Genomic DNA, 21,376 nt, shown 5'->3' with positions numbered 1-21,376 from the left:
CACCCCGCGCCCCGGGCTGCCCGCTGCGCCCCAGACTCACTCCTGGCCAGGCCCAGGGGCTGCAGGCGGCTGTGCTCCAGCCTCAGCTTGGTGATGTAGTTGCAGCAGTCCAGGAAGGCCCTGACGCACTGCGGGCCGAGGCTGATGAACCTGGCCCTGCGCTGGCAGTTGAACTTCATGGGGTTCTCACGCATGCCGTGCTCACAGCAGCGGCGCAGCTCCTTGTCCTTGTACTGCCCGGCTGTGGACACACCCCCAGTCACCCTCAGGCCCAGCAGGAGGGCGGGGCAGGTCCCCCCTCCCCCCAGGCCTCCTCCTCCTCAGGTCCCTCCGTGGGGCGGGGGTGGGGGCGGGGCAGTGGGGCGGTGGGGACCCCACCTTTGTCGTTCCGCTTCTCCATGAGTTGCACAGAGCGCCGGCGGCGGGCGGCTGGCTTCGGGCACTCAGGGTCTGGGCAGGAGGGTGCAGAGCAAGATGGGTTAGATCCCTAGGTGCTACAGCGCCTACTCCTCACCAGACGGGAGGTGGGGTACGGCGCTCCCATTCGACATATAGAGACACTGAAGGGACTTGCTGGCCGCAGGGGCAGGGCTGGACCCGGGCTCTGGCCTCAGGCCCCCCGCCCTTCCGCTCCTGCATCTGGGCGCCTCCCGGGGGCAGCCTCACCTGTCCGCTGCTTGGTTTGCAGGCCTTTGCTGGTCTGCAGGGCCAGTCCCGCGTCGGCGAAGACGCCTGCGTAGTCCTGCCCACTGCCTGCCGTGCAGCCAATGTCTCCATCCTCCACGATGTTCCAGATCTGTCGGTGGGGCCCGGCAAGGTGGGGTGAGGCCAGGCCAGAAAGGCCTCCTCGCAGGGGCCAGCACTTTCATCCGTCCCACCCGTCCCAGCCTTATCCCAGCATCCAGCAGATGATTCTGGAATATGCTGCTGCTGGGCCCGGAGGTGTCCCCTCCGCTGACCAGCCCCTGCGTTCCCATCTTCAACCTGAACTTCAACCCCTGGACCTCTCCTGCGGCCCCACCAAGCCCGTTTGCTCTGGGGGCTCCATTTCCGTCTCCCTGCAAAGACATCCGTTGCCTCCCACTTCTACCCAACGGGGCAGCCAAGGGCACACCTTCTTCTGAGTCAGCTTGTTCTTCTTATTCAGCACAAACACGCCTTTGTCTACAGCTACCAGCCCGACGCGTGCTCCGTGGTCGCCCTCGATCTTGAGGGTCATCTGGTGCCCGGGCAGGTGCTGCTTGTATTTGTCTTCATTGCCTTGCACCACCAGCTGTGGGGAAGCAGAGGCGGGGGGAGATGTCACCCTGTGAGTCCCTGGCTTTGGGGTAGCTAAGGGCGGGGGCAGTTCTGGGCTGAAAGGCGGAGACAGAGAAAGAGGCACAGGCAGAACCAGCTTCAGGTGGGAAGTGGAGGGGAGAGAAAACCGAGTGCGCGAGAGAGACAGGCACACCTCGGAGTGCTCGCTCCAGGACGCAGCGGTAAGCTGAGTATTGCAGTAAAGCAGATCACATGAATGTCCGGGCTTCCCAGTGCACAGAGAGGCTATGTTTACACTGCACTAAATCCTCAGCAATGTGAGTAGTTTCTTGAGAGTGAAAGACACCTAATGGAAACCCATTTGATCCCAGCCTAACTGATATAAGTCAATTAGGTTTCCAGGGCATATTTCTGGTCAAAAAACCTCACTCAACTTCTAATGAAAGACTCTGGCCACAGCCGATATTCAACTGTCAACGGTGTTTGTTCATTCACTTGTTTTTCCACCCACTCGTGACAGGGCCTGGGTCCATTATGGCCCATGAGGTGTATAATGGGGCGTGTTCAAATCAGTGCACGCACCTTAATTAATGTGGGTCAGAGACATAGGAGGAGCATACACAGCTGGCAGATGGTGCCAGTACTCGAAGCTGGGTTGCCGTGAAGCTCTAATGTGCCAAAAGCCAAAATATTTGCCACGCGCAATAGTACGAGGTGTATCTATAGTACGAGGTGTATCTGCTCGGAGCTGGGACAGAAAAGGAAAGGAAAAGAGAGGGGCAGGGACCCTGCAGACACAGGAGAGAGACAGGGGGAGCCAACTGGGAAAGCCGTGGCCAGCTGGAGCCCCAGGACGGGCTTGCGGGGTGCCGGGGAGCTGACTTACCGTGCCCACACACGAGTCCTTGACGTCCACCCACACGGAATCAGCCACCACCTCCCTCTGGCCGCTGGCGCCGATCAGCGTGTAGTAAGCCACCAGGCGGAAGGAAGGGATGAAGTCCGTCGTGATGGACAGCGGCAGGACCACCAGGTCCTGGCCGGCCTCGCGAGCCTGCCGTCCCACCTTCAACAGCTTCCCTTTGTTCAGGACCTGGGGGGACAGGCAGCAGAAGGATTTGGAAGGTGGGGATCCAGGATCCGGGGGGGCTTTTGGGTGTGCTGGAAGAGAGGAGGGGAGGCAGGGGGTTCCAGGAAGCCACAGACCAGGTAGGTGTAGTATCGGATCTTGGCATCCTGGCCGGGGTCTGTTCGCAGGTGGAAGTTGACATTGAGCGTCTCTCCTGGCTTGAGCTCCATTCGGGGCACAGAGAGATGCAGGTAGTTGTTGGAGTTGCTGTGGGTGGTGTAGGGATGGACTTGCATGGTCTTGGTGGCCTGCTGTGCCTCTGGGATATCCTCCTTTTTTGTGTGTACCTGGTGGGGGAAGAGGGATGGACGCTGGCCTCCCACATACACCTGATCCTAATCCCTGGATCTAGGAATATGGGACTTGGTTTATGCGGCAAGAAGGACTTTGCAGATGGCTTAGGGTGAGGATCTTGGGGAGCTGGGGAGAGGACCTTGGATTCTCCAGGTGGCTCGATGGTCATCGCAGAGGTCCCCCAGCAGGAGGACCCCAGTGTGCAGGGTCCCTCTCTGCAGCTCTTTGAAAATGGCTACATCCCATTACACAGACACAAAGCCTACACCATGCATTTGACAGGATCCCTCTGTGCAAATGCCAGGACACTGGTGGATGGACAGAGCTCCCCACCTCCCAGTGTGGGGTCCCGAGGCTCGGTCCAGACTCACAGTAATGCTCAGGGGCTGCCGGCTGTTGGGAGTGTTGATGCTCAGCTTGGCCACACCGTCATCCTGGGTCAAGGAGTGGACATCGGAGCCCTGGGTCATCACGGGGATTCGGGGGGCCGGGGAGCCATCAGGGTTTGTCACGAACACCTGTGGACACAGTGGCAGGTGCAGCGGGGTCAGGAGGGCCCGGAGGCATGGCCAAAGCTCAGCAACAGGGCGACAGGGCGAGGTCTGTCCGCCCTGTGTCTCACCATGAGGTCGAAGGGCATGGCTGGCTTGAAGAACTTGGGTGTCTTGGTGAAGTGGATCTGGTAGGGGGAGGTCACGATGGGGATCCCATTGAACTCTGCTTCCACCATGTCACTGCCTGAGGGGTGTCGAGCAGTGAGCTCCTGGGCTGCCTCTGAACACGGGGCCTCCCCACGGACATGGGGGTGCTAGGCCTTCATCCGCAGCCCAGGCCTCACCTCTGTCTAGAATGACGGTGACAGACACGTACAGGGACTTCCCCACCAGGGCTTCGGCTTTGGAGGGCTGCACGCCTCCCAGCAAGACCTCTCTTTTCAGCACAGCCTCCCCCCTGCCGTCCTCGATCTGGGGAAGAGAGGCAGACTCAGAGAGGCTCAGGTAGGGAGGGGCTCAGAGGAGAGGCAGGGCTCGGAGGGGGGCTCTGTCAGGTACCAAGACTCGAGTGAGGGACTGTGCCAGTGAAATCCTCTGGTCACCATCCTGGACCCCGAAGATGACGAAGGCTGTTCCTTCCACATTTTTCCCATATAGAAACCTGCCCGGAAGGACCGTCTCAGCATGGTCTGAGTCTCCCCTTCCGAAAAGCCGAATCTACCCCCAACTCCCACGGACCCAGAGCCCCCCAGCTCCTCACATTACCTTCCCCTGGCCCTTTACCCGGTACTAACCTATATCCTCACCTGGTCCCCACCTGGCCCTACCTTAGCTCCTCACCTGGCAGTGATGGTGACCTCCATACCCTTTGGGTTATTGATGTAGTAGAATTTCTCTGCAGGCTCTATTTGGACCTCGAAACTGGGTAGCACTGGAGGGGGGAAGAGATGGCACTAGTTTTGGGGAGCAGCACTGGACCCAGCCTTCCCCCCCTGCTCCAGGCTCCTCTTCTTACCATACTCCTTCACCTCAAACTCAGCAGAGAAGACCTGTTGTGGGGATTCTTCATAGTGGGCACGAATCTTCCACTGTCCCATGCTGGAGTGGGGGCGGGGGACAGTGGGGAGCGGAGGGAAGGCAGGTGAGAAATCTGACAAGGTCTCACAGCTTCCCACTCTTTCTCCTGGGTTTGGGGTACCCTCTAGGAGGGCCTGACATACTTGACCAACTCTGGAATGTTCCAAGACAAGGGTAAGATACCACCCTGGTTGTTAGAAGACAAGGAGTCCTTCTTGATGTTCACGCCGTCGGGGGTCTGTGGGGAGAGGGGGAGGCATGTGGCTTTTCAGAGACTATCTTAGCCTCTCTCCCTCTCCCCGCCTGGCCTTTCTTTGTGCCGTATTTATAGAGTCAGCGATGAAGAACAAGAACATATTTCCATGGTGTCACTTGTGAGCTGTGTGATCCTGGCTAAGTGCTCAAGGGGGCCCATCTAGAAAACGGAGCTCCATCTCGTCCCCACCTCATTGGCTTGGGACATATTTAATATGAACAGGAGCTCATTGCCATTTTTCTCTCTGAATACTACTAATAACAAGTAACACCTAATAATAAGTAGCAATAATTACTACTTTGGGGCATTTGATCTGGGCTGGGCCAGGTGTAATTGCCTGCTTTAGGCTTTTGACCCTCAAGAATAGCTTTATGTTCAGTTTGGTCTAATGCATATTCTGTTCCATACATTGCCAGCGGTTAGACATTGGGAGACACAGAGATGTGGTTGTTCCTACTGGCTTCTCTGGGAATTGGGGTTAGGGCAGATACGACATCAGACTGGAGGCGTCAGACTGGAGGTGGGCCCCAGCTTTGTTCCCTGCAGAACTCTCCCCAGTAGTCCTGCAGCCCGCTCAGGGCCTTCAGAGCCTGGTGCTGTTGTGGGGATCATGCTCTCTCCACATGATCTCTACACTCACCATGACCCTGTGGCCACAGCGGCTCTTCCAGCCTTCCCTCTGCTTTCCCCTCCTCCTTCCCCTCTCTCCGCCCTTCTTTCTCCGCTTGTTTCTCCTCCTCAGTGCTCTCTGTTCCTTCTTTCTCCCTGCCTCACTTCTTCCAGGACGTTTTTATTAAGCTCCACTGCATGCCAATGATTGTGCGATTTGGAATACAGCCTTGAACAAACAAAAACCTGTTCCTGTAGGAGCTGGTGTTCCACGGCAGTCAGGGAAGAGGAAATTAACAAACACATCCAATTCACAAGAGGAAGAGATGGCAGGAGGAAGAAAGAGTGGAGTGTGTGTGTATGTATGTGCCTGGGCGTTTGTGCGTGGGGTACAATTTTATAGGGTGCTCAGAAAGTCCCCGCTGCAAAATTGGGGCTTTGGTGACATTTGAGCAAGCGCCCTCTGGCGGCAGTAGGCAGGACAGACTCCTGTCATGACCACCATGTTCCGGGACCCGTCGTCCAGTGTGATGTAGGTCCAAAATATGGGAGCGTGCATCGCTCCAAATTGTCTCCGTAGGTCTCCACCCTGTTTCCAGACTATTCTGTGTTTGCGCTTCTATTTGTTCCTACTGCTAAGCTTTTTAAAGACGTTTCTTTCTGTCTCCCTCTTGTCTGTGTTTGGACTTGTGGCTATCCCTCCCCGGACCCCTCTTCCATCAAGCCGGTACCTCAATGCTGACTATAACAGTCCGGCCCACGGGCAGCAGGTTTTGGTCCACGGTGAAGATCCGGTACAGGACTGGGAGAAAAGGGGAGAGCCCCGTGAGCCCCGCGCTTCCCACTCACGACCCCCCCTTCCCACACGCGACACCCCCCCTCCAGTGCCTCCTACTCCCTCACCTGTGGAGCCTGGGGTGTAGATGGTCTTGTCTGTCTGGATGAAGAGGTACCCGCTCTGAAGGCTCACCAGCACCACCTTCTCCACCTGCTCTTTCCCGAAGTTTGCCTGGACAGTCACAAACTTGTTCTTCGTTGATTTCAACTCCTTGCTGACCGGGATCTAGACATGGACCAAGGTGCCATTAGGGTTCTGCCCAGTCCTCTTGCCCTCAAGTCCGGTTGTTAGGGCTTAGGAGAGGTCCGGCCTGCTTCTCCTTCCACTGAGTCTCCCCATCACTCTTGGGCTCCCTGGTTTGCCCGGATTTGGGAGACAAGGGCTATTGCAAGCAGAAGCAAGGGGCAAGGTAGGGATCAGAGATGGGGCTAGTGAATCAGAGGGGGGGTGCTCAGAGGATGGGGGCGCTCAGATGGGGAAGGGACCCCAAGAGCGGAGACTTAAAGAGGGGAAGGGTTGACTTTGGGGAAGAGCCTCAGAGAGAGATGGTGAGCAGAGAAAACTGGAGGAGGGGAGGTGAAGAGGGGGCCTCAGAAACAGGAGGGGACTTGGGGCGAGGAGGAGTTCAGAATGCCAGAGAGTCAGGATGGGAGGAGGTCATGGGGGGCCTTGGAAGAGGTGGGGCTCTGCATAGGGTGTGGCTCTTAGGGAACGGGCAAGGGAGGTGAGGGCTGGAATGGGGCGGAAACAGGGGAGGTGTCAAGAGAGGACAGGGGCTTTGGGGAGAAGGTTGGGGGGCCCTCAAGGCAGCTTGCAGTAGGCACCTACCGTGATGGTGACTGTGTCCAGGTGACCATTGGCACTTGTCAACATGGTTTTCTCGCTGGTCAACACTTGCTTCTTGGCTGGAAAGTCGGTGACGGTGACTGTGACAGGAATGTCCCCTTGCACATCGTGAGCTTCCAGTACCACTATCTCCTCATTCTCCAGCCTCAGGATGTTTGGGGTGATTAAGGAGTACCTGCCAGTGGGAGGCATGGAGGTGAACTGTCATCCCCAGGACCTCCGAGAGTCCAACCCTCACTAAATCCAAGTAGCCCAGGCTCTGATCCTGGATGGGACCCAGCGCTGTGTGACAGTCAACTCTGAACCTCAAAGCCAGAGCCAGCAACTCCCCCAAGTCTCTAGATTTCCAAAGCCACACCCGCTAAAGCCCCCGAGTCCCTTTATACCTCAAAATATAAATACTGGGACCCAAATGCACTTACGTCTAAATCCAAACCCACAAACACCCTAAACCTCTAGCTTTCCACTCCCACCCTGAGCCGACATAAACCAAATCCGTAAACCTATAAACTCTAAAACCCATAAATCCTGAAAGCGTAAACTCCCAAATCCTGTAAGTTCCATCCATACTTTTAAACCTCCCAGTATTGGTGCAAACACTACAAACAAAGGTACAGACCGGTTGTATAAACATCTACACTCTCCTCCCTCTCACAATATGTGAATTCCACAGACACCCAGCTCCTAAACACTGGGGCTCACAGTAGCCCAAATGTATTAGCGTTGTGACTCAGGGTGTCCTGCACGGACACCCAAACGCACCCTGAATTAGCAGGAACCTACCCGTACCCTTCTGCCTCCAGAGTGGGTTTGGGGTGGGGTCTAGACTACTCACATGGGATCCCCCAGGGCCAGGGGGAGACAGGTCAGTAGAAGCAGCAGCAGGCTGGCACCTGGGGCAGGCCCCATGGTGCAGGGACAGAGGGACAGAGGGACAGAAGGACAAAAGGAAAGGATGGGGAAGAGTGAGTAGAGCCAACTGGAACTGCCTTTATATGGCTCCCCACACCCAACCCTGGGCCCAACCCTCTGCTCTGCACAGCCTCTTGGGGCTGCCCCAGATTTCTCAATACTGTTTCCTACATTTTTCAGTCCCTGGGGCCAGCATGTCCTGGGGCAAGTGACCTAAGGGCCTGTCCTGCAATATGCAAGCACAACTGTCCCCTGCCTCAAGGTCACAGCGGCCTGGCATACAGGAGTGTTGCCCTGCTCTACCCACTTTGTAATGGAAAATCACTGAGTTCAGAGAATCCCTCCTCTGCCCCATACACCCGGCTTCCAATTCACTTCCAATGCCCACTTCCAGAGACTGCCAAGCTGGGATTGGAAGTCCAGTCTAGCACGGACACTCCGAGTCCCATGGAGTGGTGTCTTCCTTAGAGAAGAAAATCTCTGCTTCTTGGATGGTCAGGGAAGGCTTCTTGGAGGAGGGGACATTTCATTTAGGCTTTAATGCATGCAAAGGAGTTCACCACCCAGCATGTTTTCTAGGGCAAGGGGACCCTGGAACTCCCTTCATCTATCCTTGCCAGGATGCCTGAGTGGCCATGATGGTTAAAAAGTGTCATCACTGGCCCTCCGTGGTGGCGCAGCGGGTTAAAGCACTGCACTGAGAAGCTAAAGCCACTTCCGCATGAGTTCGATCCCCGCCTGCCCCGGAGGTGACCACATGGCGCGGCAGACCTCTCCTGACCGCCCGCTGCTCCCCTCAGCAGTGTACTTCGTCGATCTGCCTGTTCTGCTCCCCACTCTGTCTCTGGTGAAGTCTCTCGCTGCCCCTGCACCTCTGGCCTGTACCCCAGTTCTGTATGCATAAATAAATAAATCTTTTAAAAAAAAGTGTCATCACTGATGAAGGCTCCCATTGCTGGCTTTTTTTTTTTTTTTTAAGATTGATTTACTTATGCATACAAGCCAGAGGTGCGGGGTGGGAGGAGGGTTGAGAGGAGTCACCAGAGACAGAGTGGGGAACGGAACAGGCAAATTGACTGAAAATACACTGCTGAGGAGAGCAGCGGGCAAGAAAGGAGAAGTTGCTGCACCACGTGGTCACGTCCCTAGCTGGGGATGGACTCAGGATCACTATAGTGCTGCCATTAACCCGAGAGGGCCCTGCTAGCTTTTAACCAGTAGTCTCTTAATGTATTTTCATTATAAATTATTGTTTAGTCTGTGTGTGTGAATAGGCAGTATGTTCATGTCCTTCAACATCTAAAAGATAGACGAGTGGAGGAAGCCAGTTAGTCACTCTCGGGCAGGACTTAGGTGTAAACGGATCTCCAGTTTCTTCCCAGAGATGTCTACATTTACAACCACCCACAGCTTTTAAAAGCAAACATCCGTGTGTTCTGGTTTCCCTGGTGGTATCTTGCTTTTTTTGATAAACACTGTACCTTAGAGTTGCTTCATGTAAGTGCGTGAACTGCTTCATTCTTACTGCAGCTGCCTCCTGCCCCACTGTATGAGGAAGGCACCACCCCGCCAGTGGTAGACTTCCACTGGCACCAGCCATGCACTTTTCAGGGAGGAATCTCGACCCTGTCTCTTCTCCTACTCACTCACTGAGTTTTGAGCATGCCACTGAACCACTCTGAACTTCAGCTTCTTCATGTAAAACGGGGTAACTTCAGCGGCACACACATCACAGCCTTGGAGTGACGACAGGACATGAGCCTGGTTCAGAGTCTCCTGCACTAACAATCTTTCTGGAGATCCACAGACTCCCATCCGCGGTTGTACCGACTTACATACTCAAGGAGAGAAACTGTCATTTTCCCCACTGGCTTGGGCAACTTGGATTTGGGCCCAGTGTCATTTTAACTCACTTCTTTCCCAAGTCCCAGCAAGGCTGAGGATCTGGGGAGCAGGTGAAGCCCAGGTTGGTGTGGAAGCAAGGTTGGTGTGTAGGGGGGCCCCTGCCTGTGGAGGGCTGTTTCTGTAAACTACGGTCTTCCTGGTCGTGTACCTATGCCATAGTCAGGGAGGCGTGGAGAAACAGGACACACCTGGCCTCTGGCTTCTGTCTGCTTTCTATTGCGACACCTGTTTTTTTTTTTTTTTCTTTTTTGAAGAGGAGGAGGGCGTGTGTAAACACCAGCTTATTCTCCAGAATCAGGGTTCAATTTCTGAACTGTGTGGGAGGTACCTGCTAAGATCCCCCAACCCTTCATTACTTCCCCTACTTCCTTCCCTCTTACCCCTCAATATACCCACCCCGTTTCCTGGGTCCATGTCCGCCTTGAGCATTTCTGACGAGGAATTCCCTCCATCTGCATACATTGCTAGGTCCTTGGGTCCCAGCCTTCGTCAATCTACCTGAGCAATGGGACTGAATAAATCCTGCTGTTCTGATAATCAAAGGCGCTAGAGTACTTCCAGTTATCCGGCCAACTGGCTATCATCCTGGGCCCCGAGGGGAGGGAGGGAGGTCTGTGCCTGGGCTGAGCCAAGTGAGATTCAGGACAAAGGCATGCTAGTATTTACCTGAAATTCACATTTAACCAGACGCCCTGTTTTAGCTGGCAAATCTAGGTGGAGAACAGGGGTGGATAAGGGGGAAGAATGTCTTCCTTCTGGGTGGTGGGACCGAAGGGCCCCTACCCCCACCCTCCCCTCACAGAGGCACCCCAGGCCTGAGAGCAGCATGGGCGCCCTGTCCCCTTGCCCTTCAGTTCCACACTTGCCACACTGCCCTCTGGGAATTTTTCCTGGAACCTAGGGTCAGGTCCCTCCTCCCCCTTTCAGGCAGCACGGGTTTCCCCTTCTCTCCCAGACTCATTACTCATTAACTGAAAGGCAACCTTGACCTGGCTCCTTCCCTCCACCCGCCTTGCACACCCTCAGCAGAGGCCTGGGCACCAGGACCCCCCCCACCCCCAGAGGACGCAGGGCCCGAGGCTGGCTTCCAACCTCACTCCCATTCTGCGAAGGGTCATGCAGTCACAGCACTGCCTAGGCCTGCAGGGCAAAGCATCAGCACGCAGAGGTCTGGTGGCGGCTGAGCAAGGCGCGAGGCTCCCAGCCGGGAGGGCATTTTCGTCTTCTTCATCACCTGCTCTACTTCCCTCCAGCCTTGCTTGGACCCAGCCCCTGCCAGACTTCCCTTTCTCCATGTCCAGCACTCAGCGCCTCTGGGAGCCCTGCCAGGCTGTCCCTTCGCAGACCCCCTGCCTCCCTACTGCACACCCCGCACTTCCAGTCCAGTGCTCCTCGCCGCTGGGTCTGTTCCTTGTCCTCTGTGAAAAGATGCGTAATAGGTACCAGCTTTGACATTTCCATCAGCGAGAGACCCCACACACAACCGGGGGCCCCAGCAGGCTGCACCTTTGAGCCCAGGTGTGCGGTGGGCTGGGCCACCTGTCGAGGATGAAATGGCCTAACGCCTCTCCCTGAGCGTGCCCCTGCGCCGAGCCGCGTGCGCCTGCCCGCGAGCAGGTGCTCATGACAGGAGCCCTTTTAGGCTCAGTGGAGCATCTTGTCTTTTCATGTGTTTCCGTCATTCCCCAGGCCACAGGCACCGCGCCTCCTCATTTACAGGTCCACGACCCTCCAGCTGCTTCCGGCTGCTGCGGCTTGAGCCAGGCAGCAGGGCCCCACGTCATGCTCCTAAGGGATCTGTTTTCTGTGGTTGTCACAAATGACAAGCTCGGTTCAAAACACCTATTTATGCTCTTGCAGATCTGGGGGCGTATGTCTGAAATCGCGGTGGCTATGTTCCTTCTGGGGGCTCTAGGGGTGAAGATCCTCGCCTTTCCCCCCATCTGAGGACACCTGCCTTCCACGGCACTCTAACCTCCCCCTTCATCGTCTCCCTCACTGACTGACCACTCCCTTCCTCTTTAAGGACCCTCTGGTGACCTCCCCACCCCAAGATCCTTAACTTTATCACACCTACAAAGTGTAGTTTGCCCAGTTCTAGGGGCTGGGACAGATGTAAGGGTGTGAGAGCTACAGAAAGGGGGGTTCGGGTTCCCTTCACCACCCAAGGAAAGGCGGAGCCGAACAGGGGTCAGAAGCTGAAGACTGGGAAAAGGATGAGAGACAACCAAGGGAAGAAGTTAGACCTGGAGGAGAGCAGAGAGGGTGGGAAGCTGCACCTGCTTCTTGGTCTCGGACTTGCACCAGGGCCCTGGGGCACATGGGAGAGACACTGGAGAGAGACGTGGGCGAGGACCCGCGGGGAGGCCGACAGTGGCAGCCTTTAACTTGTCTTGGATTTTGATGTCCTCCTGGGCTGGCCTGGCCCCTCCGGCCCCTCCCTGCGGGTCCCCACCAGGACGTGCCTTAGGCCTGCGGCGGGCTGCCCAGCCGCGGTGGCCCTGCCTTGGGCCAACCCTGCATGGCCGGGCATTTATCCCCAAGGGGATGGGTAACTTTGGAGACTTATTTGGAAACTGTGTTTTCTTTCTATTGCACACTAACTGTGCTCAAGTTCTTTTCTACTGAAATGTTTTGTCTGTATGTAGCAAATGGCAGGACCCATTTAGAGCAGGTTTTGGGGTCCTGGGGTGCCCATCATTCTGCCCGCTGACACGTGGACATCTCTGGGGATGTCTGCTCACCATGGCAGCGTGAGAACAGCACGGACCCCTATGGCCATAGCCGCCGTTCTCTGCGTGGTACATGGGCCGGCACGGAGCCCGGCGCGTCTGCCTGCCTTCGGTGTTGTTTTTCTCACTTACTCTTGCCCAGCCAGCCCTGCACAGGGCCACTCTGGGCTCCTGCTTTGCTCCACTTCCTCAGCCTGCAACGCCTCCCACTTCCTTCTTCTTCCGGCTGTGCTATTTATTTGTCTGGGCCTGTCCCTACTTCTGCTTGCACGATGTGCTGACCCCAGCCCAGTTCCCTCCCGGGTCCTTGCCTGTGGCCCAGCAATGTTTTCCAGAGTGCCGGAGTAGGGCATGCTCCCTCCAGGTGAAATGTGGGGTGGGGCAAAAATGTGTCTTGGGAGTCTGCCCACAGGTGTGCCCACAAGCGTGTCTGCAACCTGAGGTCACCCCTCAAGGCTCAGGGCAGTCCGGGGAAGGCCAGGCTGCGTTGCCAGGCACTGTGCTGGGGTGGGCACCGTGGTCATGTGTGATACTCTGGTCTTATGGGGCCCCTACTTGACATGTGAAGGAAGTGAGGTCATCTTGCTTATCTAGGGCGAAGGGGGGCTAGGTTCGGCCCCAGGGAGTCCAGCCGCAGCAGGCCTGCTGCGGGCAGTGCTGTGTCCCAAGTCTCCTGCCAACCCACAGCTGTGTGACCTCGGGCAGGGCCCTCAGGCCCTCAGAGCTCCAGTTTCGTTTTTTCTAAACTAGCGCTTTAGAATGGGGCGTACCCGCGGCACCCTGGGGCTCTCAGCCACTCTTCAGCCTCAGCCTCCGCGGGCCTTCAGTTACCATTTCTATGCCATCCTCCCTTTGAGCACACACAGTTCCCTCAGCCCCTTCTCTGTCTCCTCCAGACTTCCCAGGCTGGGCCAGAGCCCTGTGTGCCCCAAATCGCTGCTGGGCGGCCCGGCTCCACGGCGAGCCTCTGAGGCCGGGACTGCGCAGGTCTAGGTCACTGCCCACACAGCTCCTGGCACAGGGCCCGCAGCCAGCAGTTTCTCCACTGACATTTACTAGACCTGCAGCACCTCCCTGGCAGTGAGTACAGGCTCCCAAACCGCAAACACCACCTGTCATACCCCAATTCCCAGAAAGGCAAGGAAACCAGGTAGCAAAACGGAGTGGTCATTATTGTACAGCTGGAGGCAGGGGAGGGCTGTGAGCAGGCCTGGGTGGGGGGGATGGGACTTCTGTCTTCTTCTGACTGGGCTCCAGGAACTCGGGGTTGGGCGTTAACCGCACATGGGCACCCACTGGCTCCCCACGCACTGAGGGAGAGGAGCTGAGTGTGGAGGGTGAGTGAGAAGAGGACAGAGGGGGATGCAGGGTGGGCCCAGGCGGGACGTGATCATAGCAGCTCCCGTCCTCTGGCTGTTTTGTTGACTTTGGACAGGCCTTCCCGGAACCCAGAATCAGTCATTCTAGAGGTGCAGAGTCAGGAGGCGGCCCAGTGGCTGAGGGGTGCTGGGCCCACCCGCTGGGCGTTAACCGCACATGGGCACCCACTGGTTCCCCACGCACTGAGGGAGAGGAGCTGAGTGTGGAGGGTGAGTGAGAAGAGGACAGAGGGGGACGCAGGGCGGGCCCAGGCGGGACGTGATCATAGCAGCTCCCGTCCACTGGCTGTTTTGTTGACTTTGGACAGGCCTTCCCGGAACCCAGAATCAGTCATTCTAGAGGTGCAGAGTCAGGAGGCGGCCCAGTGGCTGAGGGGTGCTGGGCCCACCCCCTGGCTGCCCAGGCCCCCCAGCCCGGCCCGGGACTCACACTTGCTCCATCTGCACATCCTCCTCGTCCTCCTGGGGCAGCTGCAAGTACGGGTTGTCCCCTGCGGGCTGGAACTTGTAGCCGGTGAGCACGAAGAAGGCCAGCGTGGAGCCTTCCACCAAGAGCTGGGGGGAGGGGCAGACAGGAGCGTCAACACACTGCACCCCACCTCCCGGGCCGGCCACCTCTCACCCCACCTGGGGTCCCTCTCACCTGGCACAGCCACTGCCACTGGAAGGGCACGGCCACACGCAGGAGGATGGCGATGATGCGCGTGAAGTAGACGTAGCAGATGACCTGCGAGGGCGGAGGGCCCACTGGCTGCAGGGAGTGCCCAGCGGGGGCCAGACCCTGGGCCAGAGGGCGCGCCGGAGACAGCAGGTGCGGCTGTGCCTGGGGCTGACTGTCCCCCACCCCGGGCAAAGCTCCCGTCATGTGTGAGAACCGGGTTCCTACCATGACGTAGTAGTGCCTGAACAGCTTCAGCTTGGCCAGATTCACTGCCACTAGGGGTGGAGACAGACAATGAGGAGCAGGGCAGCAGGAGGGAGGGGTGAGGAGGGCTGGGGGCAGAAAGGACACTGTGTCCAGGAGGCAGGGAGTCGGAGACGGGGGGCGGAGGGGTGAGGGGCAGCCAGGGGAGGACGGACAGGGGCGTCTGAGGATGAGGGCGAACGGAGGTGCCTGAGGAGACAGAGGCTGCGTGGAGGTCCCCGGGGGGCCAGCTGCCCAGGACCTTACCTTTCCCGTCGGTGCCCGATGCGTCCTGGAGATGCCGGATGGACCTGCAGGGGGTGGGGGACACCGCGCAGTCAGCACTGCGCAGTCAGCACCGCCCGCTCACGGGGTGGTGGGGTGCAGGGCCAGGCTCCTCACCAGACCACCGGGAAGAGGATGGCGCCGCAGCAGACTAGATCCACCAGGAAGAGGATCTCCTTCCAGAGCATGTAGTCGCTGGCGCCCTCCTCGCGGGACTCGATGACGATGTAGGCCACGTTGGCCAGCACCTGCGGAGAGGGCAGTGGGGCAGTGCCACGCGTGACGCGTTCCCACACCCCAGGGACCCCGTACGCACCTGCAGTGGGATCACGATGCCGAAGATCTTCTTCTCCTTATCTGACAGCACGTACTTGACAAATGCCCAGCCGGAGCCGATCAGGGCGATGGTGATGAAGAGGAGCGCACCCTTCAGCCTGGAGGAGGGGTCTGTTGAGACGGGGGAGCCATCTCCTGGCCTGCCTGCCCACCACCTGCCCAGAGAGAAGGGCACTCACAGGTGTGTGATGTAGTGCATGACGGCGAGGCCTTCGATGGGGTGACCCTGGCTGTTGATGAAGTAGTAGTTGATCTAGAGGTGGACAGATGGATGGTCAGGAAGATGGGCGGTGGGCAGGGTGGTTTAGGACACATGCTGGTCAGCTGAAGGGTGGGTGGCCTCAGAAATGGACAGTGAGGGCCAACAATGGCTGCACTGAGCAGCAGCGGAGGAGGAAAGGTCAAGTGGGATAGGTGGACAGGGAGACCGTCACCAGGAGGCGGCGAGTCACAGCTGGGAAGAGGACAAGCAGACACCAAGTGGGTGGGCGGCCAGCCGCACAATAAAATGGGTGAAGGGAGGTCGCGGGACAGATGGAACACCTGAGGTCTGGGTGTGCCAACATTTGGGGAGTGGCACGTGCCGGCTTCTGTGACCCAGCCTGCCCCCTCCTGCTCCCTGGCCCAAGGCTCTCACACTGTGGAAAAGCAGGGAGATGCTCTTGGTGAAGGCCAGGGCCGCCATGAGCCAGTGGATCTTGAAGACACTGTGCCTGGAGGTGGGGTGGGAGGCGGTGTTAGAGACAGGTGGTGGAGAGGAGCCTAAGTCAGGGGCATGAAAAGGGCAGGCCTGATGGGCTGGATGGGGTCCCTGGGGGCAAGGGTATTACGTGTTCCTGCAGAGCACGGACACCCAGAAGAGGCCGGCGGCCAGGAAGCAGGCAGACATGACCATGTAGAGCTTGAAAAGGGGGATTTCCGCGGCAGACAGAAAGCCCTCGGGGTTCTTTTCCCGAATTGTCACCTGGAAAGGGGGCAGTGGGGGTGACAGGGCTTGCACAGAGGCCCTGGACCGGCAGTGCCGTTAGTGTCTCCAGCTGAGCGATGCTGGGCGTCAGCCTCCCAACGGGCACCCAGCTTTCTCTGCACCGTGTGGCCGCAGGGAGGTCTGAAGAAGCACAGGATGTGCCCGGATGCGCCTGCACGGGCAGATGCGGGCCCACCGAGCACCTAGTCTGCAGTTAGTCCTGTCGGCTCTCCCCTCTACTCACTGTGATGTCGAACGGCTGCTCCTGCCCCGGCACTGAGTTGTAGCAGTTGTGGAAGTTGAGGTTGTACTGGCCTTCCTCATCCCTAGAGCCAATCACCACGTGGAACTGGGCAGGGGAGAGGAGAGGAGGCCTTAGCTGGGGCGGGGAGGGGGCTCTGGTTCTGGGGAGGGGTGGCCTGCGGGCACACAGACACTCACACTGAAGTTGTAGGAGTTGTTGAGGTGGCTCAGGCCCAACACCAGCTCCTTATCTTCCCCACTGGAGCCCTGCGGGGACAGACACCTCTCCAGCATCAGTCAGCCGGGGCTGGGCTCCTCCCTTCCACCTGGCTGCCCCAAACCTGCTGGTCTCTTTGAGGCACTGTGGGCTTTGACTTGGCCTTGCTGGGATCCATGGTGGTCCCTGTGGGGGACAAGAGAACGAGTTTAGAGGTAGACAGACAGCAGAATACTGGGGGTGGGGGTGTAAAGCCACCCTGCCCTAGCCGCCCCTCAGCCTGCCTGACTTACCACTGTCCACCCTAGCGGTGACTGTGTGTGCTGCCTTCGGGAGCTCTGCTTCAGAGGGTGTTTCAGGGAGGAGCCCGGGAAAGATAAACAGCTTCTTCTGTGCCCCATACTTTCGTACCTGGACTCTGTGGTAAGGGCGGGAAGGGGAATGAGCCCCGGAAGCTGACTGGGTCAGGGATGCAGCTTGTGCTGATGGGTTCAAGAACCCACGGGGCCCTCTGGGTCTCCTCTCTGGGGCTGGTGTTCGGAATCAGAGGTCACAAAATTCCAGTGTTCAGCCACCACCCATCAAGACAGCTGCTTACACCGCCATGATCCTTCCCCATGAGACTGACTCACTCTAATTCAGCACATTATTTTATAGAAGACATTTATTTATTTAAAAAGAAAACACTGCATAGACAGAGGAGCAACACGCTATCATTGAGCCTGGGTGTGGAACTGCCTGGCTCCAAATACTAGTCCTGGGGTCGCCCCTTCGTCATCTGAACGAGGAGACTAAGCACAAGTAATCTGTAAGTTCCCACCCTGTGGTGCCTGCAGGACTCAACGGCAGCATTCGCGTGTGAAGGACTCCTGCCTCTGTCTCTGGGTCTTGTGCACCGAGACCACAATGGTCCCATGCACCCCTCCCTCCTGCCTTCTCCCTGAGTCTGGTGATCAAATAAGGTCTGAACATGAGATTGAGCATCAAGTGGCTCCTTCCTACTGGCATCCGAGTTGTTTCCAGCTGACTTCTCCTTCTGCCTCCTCGGCTCAGGTGGTTATCACACCCAGGGAAACACAAATGGCGGCTCGCTAGGTCCCCCTGGCTCCCCAACTCACCGAAGATCTTTGGTGTCAATGAGGAAGAGAACCAGGAGGTTGCTACTATTTTTATGGAGTGGACAGTCAAGGGGGTCCCGGGTCTGAGGAGTGGTAAGAGGGAGTCTTGGTTACTGCCACCCACTGGTCCAGCCCCACCCTACCTCCTCCCCACCCACCCAGCAAGGGGTGTCTCTTCCTGCTCCTTGTTCTGGGAAAGAACCGGAGCCTTTGGGTTCCTGATGCAGAAGACGCACGTTCCCTCGCACGTTCCCTCCTTCCCACAGCCCCGGGCCCTTCACGCCCCCACCCATTACTCTCACTCACCGAATAGGATCTAATGCTGCCAGATCGAACTCGGGTCAGACTGAACCCCACCTGGCAGGTGGAAAGGAAAGGGGACAATGGGAGGGATCCAGCAGGGAATCCCTAAGCCATTTCTGGGTGCAACGGAAACATGGCCTTTCATTTACTGAACTTACTACGCACTTAATCCCACCTTCACTCACTGAATTTTCCAATGAACCACCTTGCCCTCCTCAGTCCTATTCCTTTATCTGCTAGCCAGCCAGTGCCACTCAACCTGGACGTCACTTCCTCAGGGAGCTCTTTGCTGGTCTTCTGGATCTAGCCCACCCTGTCTTCCTCCCCACCAGCCCCATTTAAAATGACCACGGCTCCCAGCTTTGCACTCTAGAATCCAGCACCCTTGGGCTTGCATCCCGGCTCTGTGACTGTGAGCAAACACCGTGTGTCCCTGAGCCTGTGTGCCAAACCTGTAAACTTGGGTTTATGCAGGTCACATTTTCACAGCATCTCTGAGAGGTGATTAGGAGGAAACTGACTCATGGAAACTGCTTTGCATAGTACCGAGCGCCAAGTGGCTGTTGAGTAAATGCTAGCTGCTCATTTCCACTGTAGGAGCAGGGCTGCCGTGTTCTGGCATGCGCTCCAGTGAAGTTTGAGCTCAGTGCCCAGCGCTCAGTGCCCAGCCCACAATGCATGACAGGGGGTGCGGTATTATCTCCTGTTACAGACGTGGGAATAGATTTGCCCAACATCACGTGAGTTCCAGGCAGAATTAGGATGTGAAGCTAGAACCTGGGGCTTCCTGAAGTAGGCACCTCTACTTCCTCCAGCACATTCCCCAAAGTCACTCACCAGCGGGGTCTTTTCTCCCTTCTGGAGGCCCAGTCGCAGGAGGCTCAGGTCCACCTCCAGGAAGCCATTGGTGTAGAAGCCGAAGCTGTTCAGCTGGATGTCCGCGCGCTTCTCCCCCTGTCCGGAGACCAACGAGGCCAAGGAAGCTCAGACTTCTTCCCACCACGCCAGGCCCAGGGTCCTGCCTGACCAGAGGTTCCCCCAAAGGCTTCAGCATCCTGCCGGCACACTTTTTTTTTTTTTTTTTAAAGAACCGGTCCAAATGCAGACTGGAGAGGCTCAGCGGGTCTGCCTGGAGCCCAGACCCACACCAACTCCAGGGAGGGTGGCTCCGGGTCCTCAGGCTACTGCTGAGTCCAAGAAGTGAAAGCCTGGGCATCCCACGGGGTGACAGCCACCCTACAAGCAGTTACTCAATGCGGTGTGCCTGGCCCTCAAGTCTCAAAAAATGTTTAGATTCCAACTGATTATGTTGGGATTTCAACTGAGCGCCCAGGGTCCCAATGAGCCCAAAGGACCCCATTCTGGAGCTTAAAGAGGCGCCCCTTAGTGGCGCGGAGGGTCCCTACCGCCCCAAGAATTTAAAGCTTTAGAAGTTGGGGGGCGGGGGGGGGTCCCAGGAGCGACGCCCCGCCTCTGATGGGCGTGGCATGGCCGCAGCTTGGCCGAGACCGTAACTCCACCAGGAGGACAAGAGGGGGATTCTCGGACGAGACCACTCCGGTCAGGAAGCGGGGTGCGCCGGACCGCTCCATCCCGCGTCAGGAGCGGGGGAGGTAGGACGAGACCACTCCAAGCCAGGGGCTGCTCCGCGACAAAGCTGCGCCCCCTGCCCCAGGCTGCCGCACGGCAGACTCACCGTCAGCGCCAGCCGGTGGATGCGCCCCGAGCAACTGTCCAGCAGCAGTAGTAGAAGGAGCCCCTGGCCCCACTCCCCGGGTCTCCCGCGGTCGAGCCCCCTCCTCTCGCTCACTGCCATCTCTGGAGCCACCGCCTCCCCAGACACCGCCTCTGACGGCCCCGGGCCCGCCTACCAGGGAGCCAATGGCCGCGCTGTGGGGACCGGGTCTATCACTTTTCCAGTGCATCCAGCCAATCAACGATCACCTCTTCTCAAACCCATCCCCGCGCGACACCAAATGGACAGCATCCACTTCGAATGGGAGTGCTGATAACATCTAATCCCGCCTCCAATCCAACCAATCACTGGGAAGATCGTTCCCGGATGTAATTTGATTTACAGTCCATCTAACCAATTGTGATGGAGCTGGTATCCGGCTCCAGAAGCGCAATTCCTCCATCCACTGTAACTGACGGACTGGTCCAGGACTATATTACCCAGAATGCAGCGGAAGCACACAAGCACAACAAATCACCATAAAACTACATTTCCCAGTGTCCCCTATAGACGGATTTAGCCGTTTTTTTTTTTTTTACCCCAGAGATGTGGCTCCCAGCCAGAGCTCAAACTTTTAGTAAACAGTTTCATCTGCTGAGGGCCTGTCCTGTTCTCCTAAGCTTCCTGATCCAGCGGGGGCCTAGACCTGGCCTCAGGCTAAATCTTGACTCTAGGAAGACTTGTAATCCTGGCTGAGACTTCAGCCTTAGGTGGAGTCTCAGAATGAGGCAACTGGAGGTCGGGGGCCCCGATCGGCCTGACTTGACGATGGATAGAACCATAACCCCAGGCTGAGCCGAAACTCGAAGTCCCCCATCTCTGTGGCCCTCGACCGACACTGATCTCTGGATGAGCTGCCACCCTCTCCGCCGCATCCTCGGACTGAGCCCTGACTGAGGGGTCAGGCTAGGGCTGATCTCTGGAACCTAGTTTGAGTCTCAGATACCCAACTGGCTTGCTGACCCCTCTCTCTGCTAAGCCTCTGAACGGATCCTGAAACCCCGTCCTAACTGTGGCGCTGACCTGGGATAAATTCCAGTTTCATTTTGAGTTTGAGACGGGGTCGGACTCTAATCCCAGGCTAAATCACTGAGTCCAGACCCCAGGCTGAACGCCCTATCTGATCCTTCAACCTCTGGAGCAGAGCCCACTTGAGCTTTCCTAGATCAGAAGTCACCAGCAGGTGGGGCCAGGTTCCTGCAGAGCGGCGTGTCCCGGTAGAGCCTTCAATCTCAGTGTGCGCTCCTGGAGAGTGTACAGAGCCAGGGGGACTCAGAGCCTGACCAGCTCTTGGCGGGGTGGGAAGGGGGGGGCGGAGCCGGTAGCTCCTGACCCACAAGGCGTCTGTCACCTCTGCAGCCAGCGAGAAAACACCGAAGGCGGGAGAGGAGGAGGGTGGGATCCCCTGGGATCTCTCCGCTTTCATCCCAGTGCCTCAAAGGGATTAACAAGGTGTGAAAGACTTTTATGAAGGTAGTGACAGACTTCTTAGCCCCAAGGCCCTAGTGTCTGAGGGAGGGGCGGACTCTGAAATCCA

At 57.5% G+C, this 21,376-nt stretch overlaps 2 protein-coding genes across 2 annotated transcripts in view; both read right to left on the bottom strand.

Moving 5' to 3' along the window:
* Positions 1-7,741, bottom strand: part of C3 (complement component 3) — a 27,020-nt gene extending 19,279 nt beyond the window's left edge. Inside the window, exons 1-17 of the mRNA XM_004689292.2 lie at positions 7,639-7,741; positions 6,786-6,978; positions 6,023-6,182; positions 5,851-5,921; positions 4,398-4,492; positions 4,193-4,275; positions 4,018-4,108; positions 3,736-3,838; positions 3,522-3,648; positions 3,306-3,421; positions 3,055-3,201; positions 2,467-2,676; positions 2,147-2,353; positions 1,115-1,273; positions 667-796; positions 379-450; positions 41-241 (exon numbers count right to left, since the gene is read on the bottom strand). Coding sequence (XP_004689349.1) covers positions 41-241; positions 379-450; positions 667-796; positions 1,115-1,273; positions 2,147-2,353; positions 2,467-2,676; positions 3,055-3,201; positions 3,306-3,421; positions 3,522-3,648; positions 3,736-3,838; positions 4,018-4,108; positions 4,193-4,275; positions 4,398-4,492; positions 5,851-5,921; positions 6,023-6,182; positions 6,786-6,978; positions 7,639-7,712 — 2,239 coding nt within the window. The 5' untranslated portion in view covers positions 7,713-7,741. The remainder of the gene's footprint in view (positions 1-40; positions 242-378; positions 451-666; positions 797-1,114; positions 1,274-2,146; positions 2,354-2,466; positions 2,677-3,054; positions 3,202-3,305; positions 3,422-3,521; positions 3,649-3,735; positions 3,839-4,017; positions 4,109-4,192; positions 4,276-4,397; positions 4,493-5,850; positions 5,922-6,022; positions 6,183-6,785; positions 6,979-7,638) is intronic.
* Positions 7,742-13,503: 5,762 nt separating this feature from the next.
* GPR108 (G protein-coupled receptor 108) lies at positions 13,504-19,944 on the bottom strand. The gene is made up of 18 exons (XM_004688856.2): positions 19,801-19,944; positions 18,942-19,058; positions 18,108-18,158; positions 17,802-17,884; positions 16,977-17,101; positions 16,808-16,869; positions 16,665-16,733; positions 16,468-16,572; positions 16,087-16,220; positions 15,894-15,969; positions 15,436-15,509; positions 15,237-15,354; positions 15,038-15,168; positions 14,903-14,946; positions 14,618-14,667; positions 14,375-14,458; positions 14,162-14,286; positions 13,504-14,067 (listed from the first exon to the last, which is right to left on the bottom strand). Exons 1-18 carry the CDS (start codon positions 19,918-19,920, stop codon positions 13,995-13,997), a joined length of 1,641 nt encoding a protein of 546 aa, XP_004688913.1. The 5' UTR covers positions 19,921-19,944; the 3' UTR covers positions 13,504-13,994.
* Between the last annotated feature and the right edge of the window lie 1,432 nt (positions 19,945-21,376).

Source organism: Condylura cristata, unplaced genomic scaffold (assembly GCF_000260355.1).
Source record: "Condylura cristata isolate star-nosed mole 26May11 unplaced genomic scaffold, ConCri1.0 scaffold00025, whole genome shotgun sequence".
NCBI classification, from domain to species: domain Eukaryota; kingdom Metazoa; phylum Chordata; class Mammalia; order Eulipotyphla; family Talpidae; genus Condylura; species Condylura cristata.
This window is presented reverse-complemented; position numbering and strand designations above follow the sequence as displayed.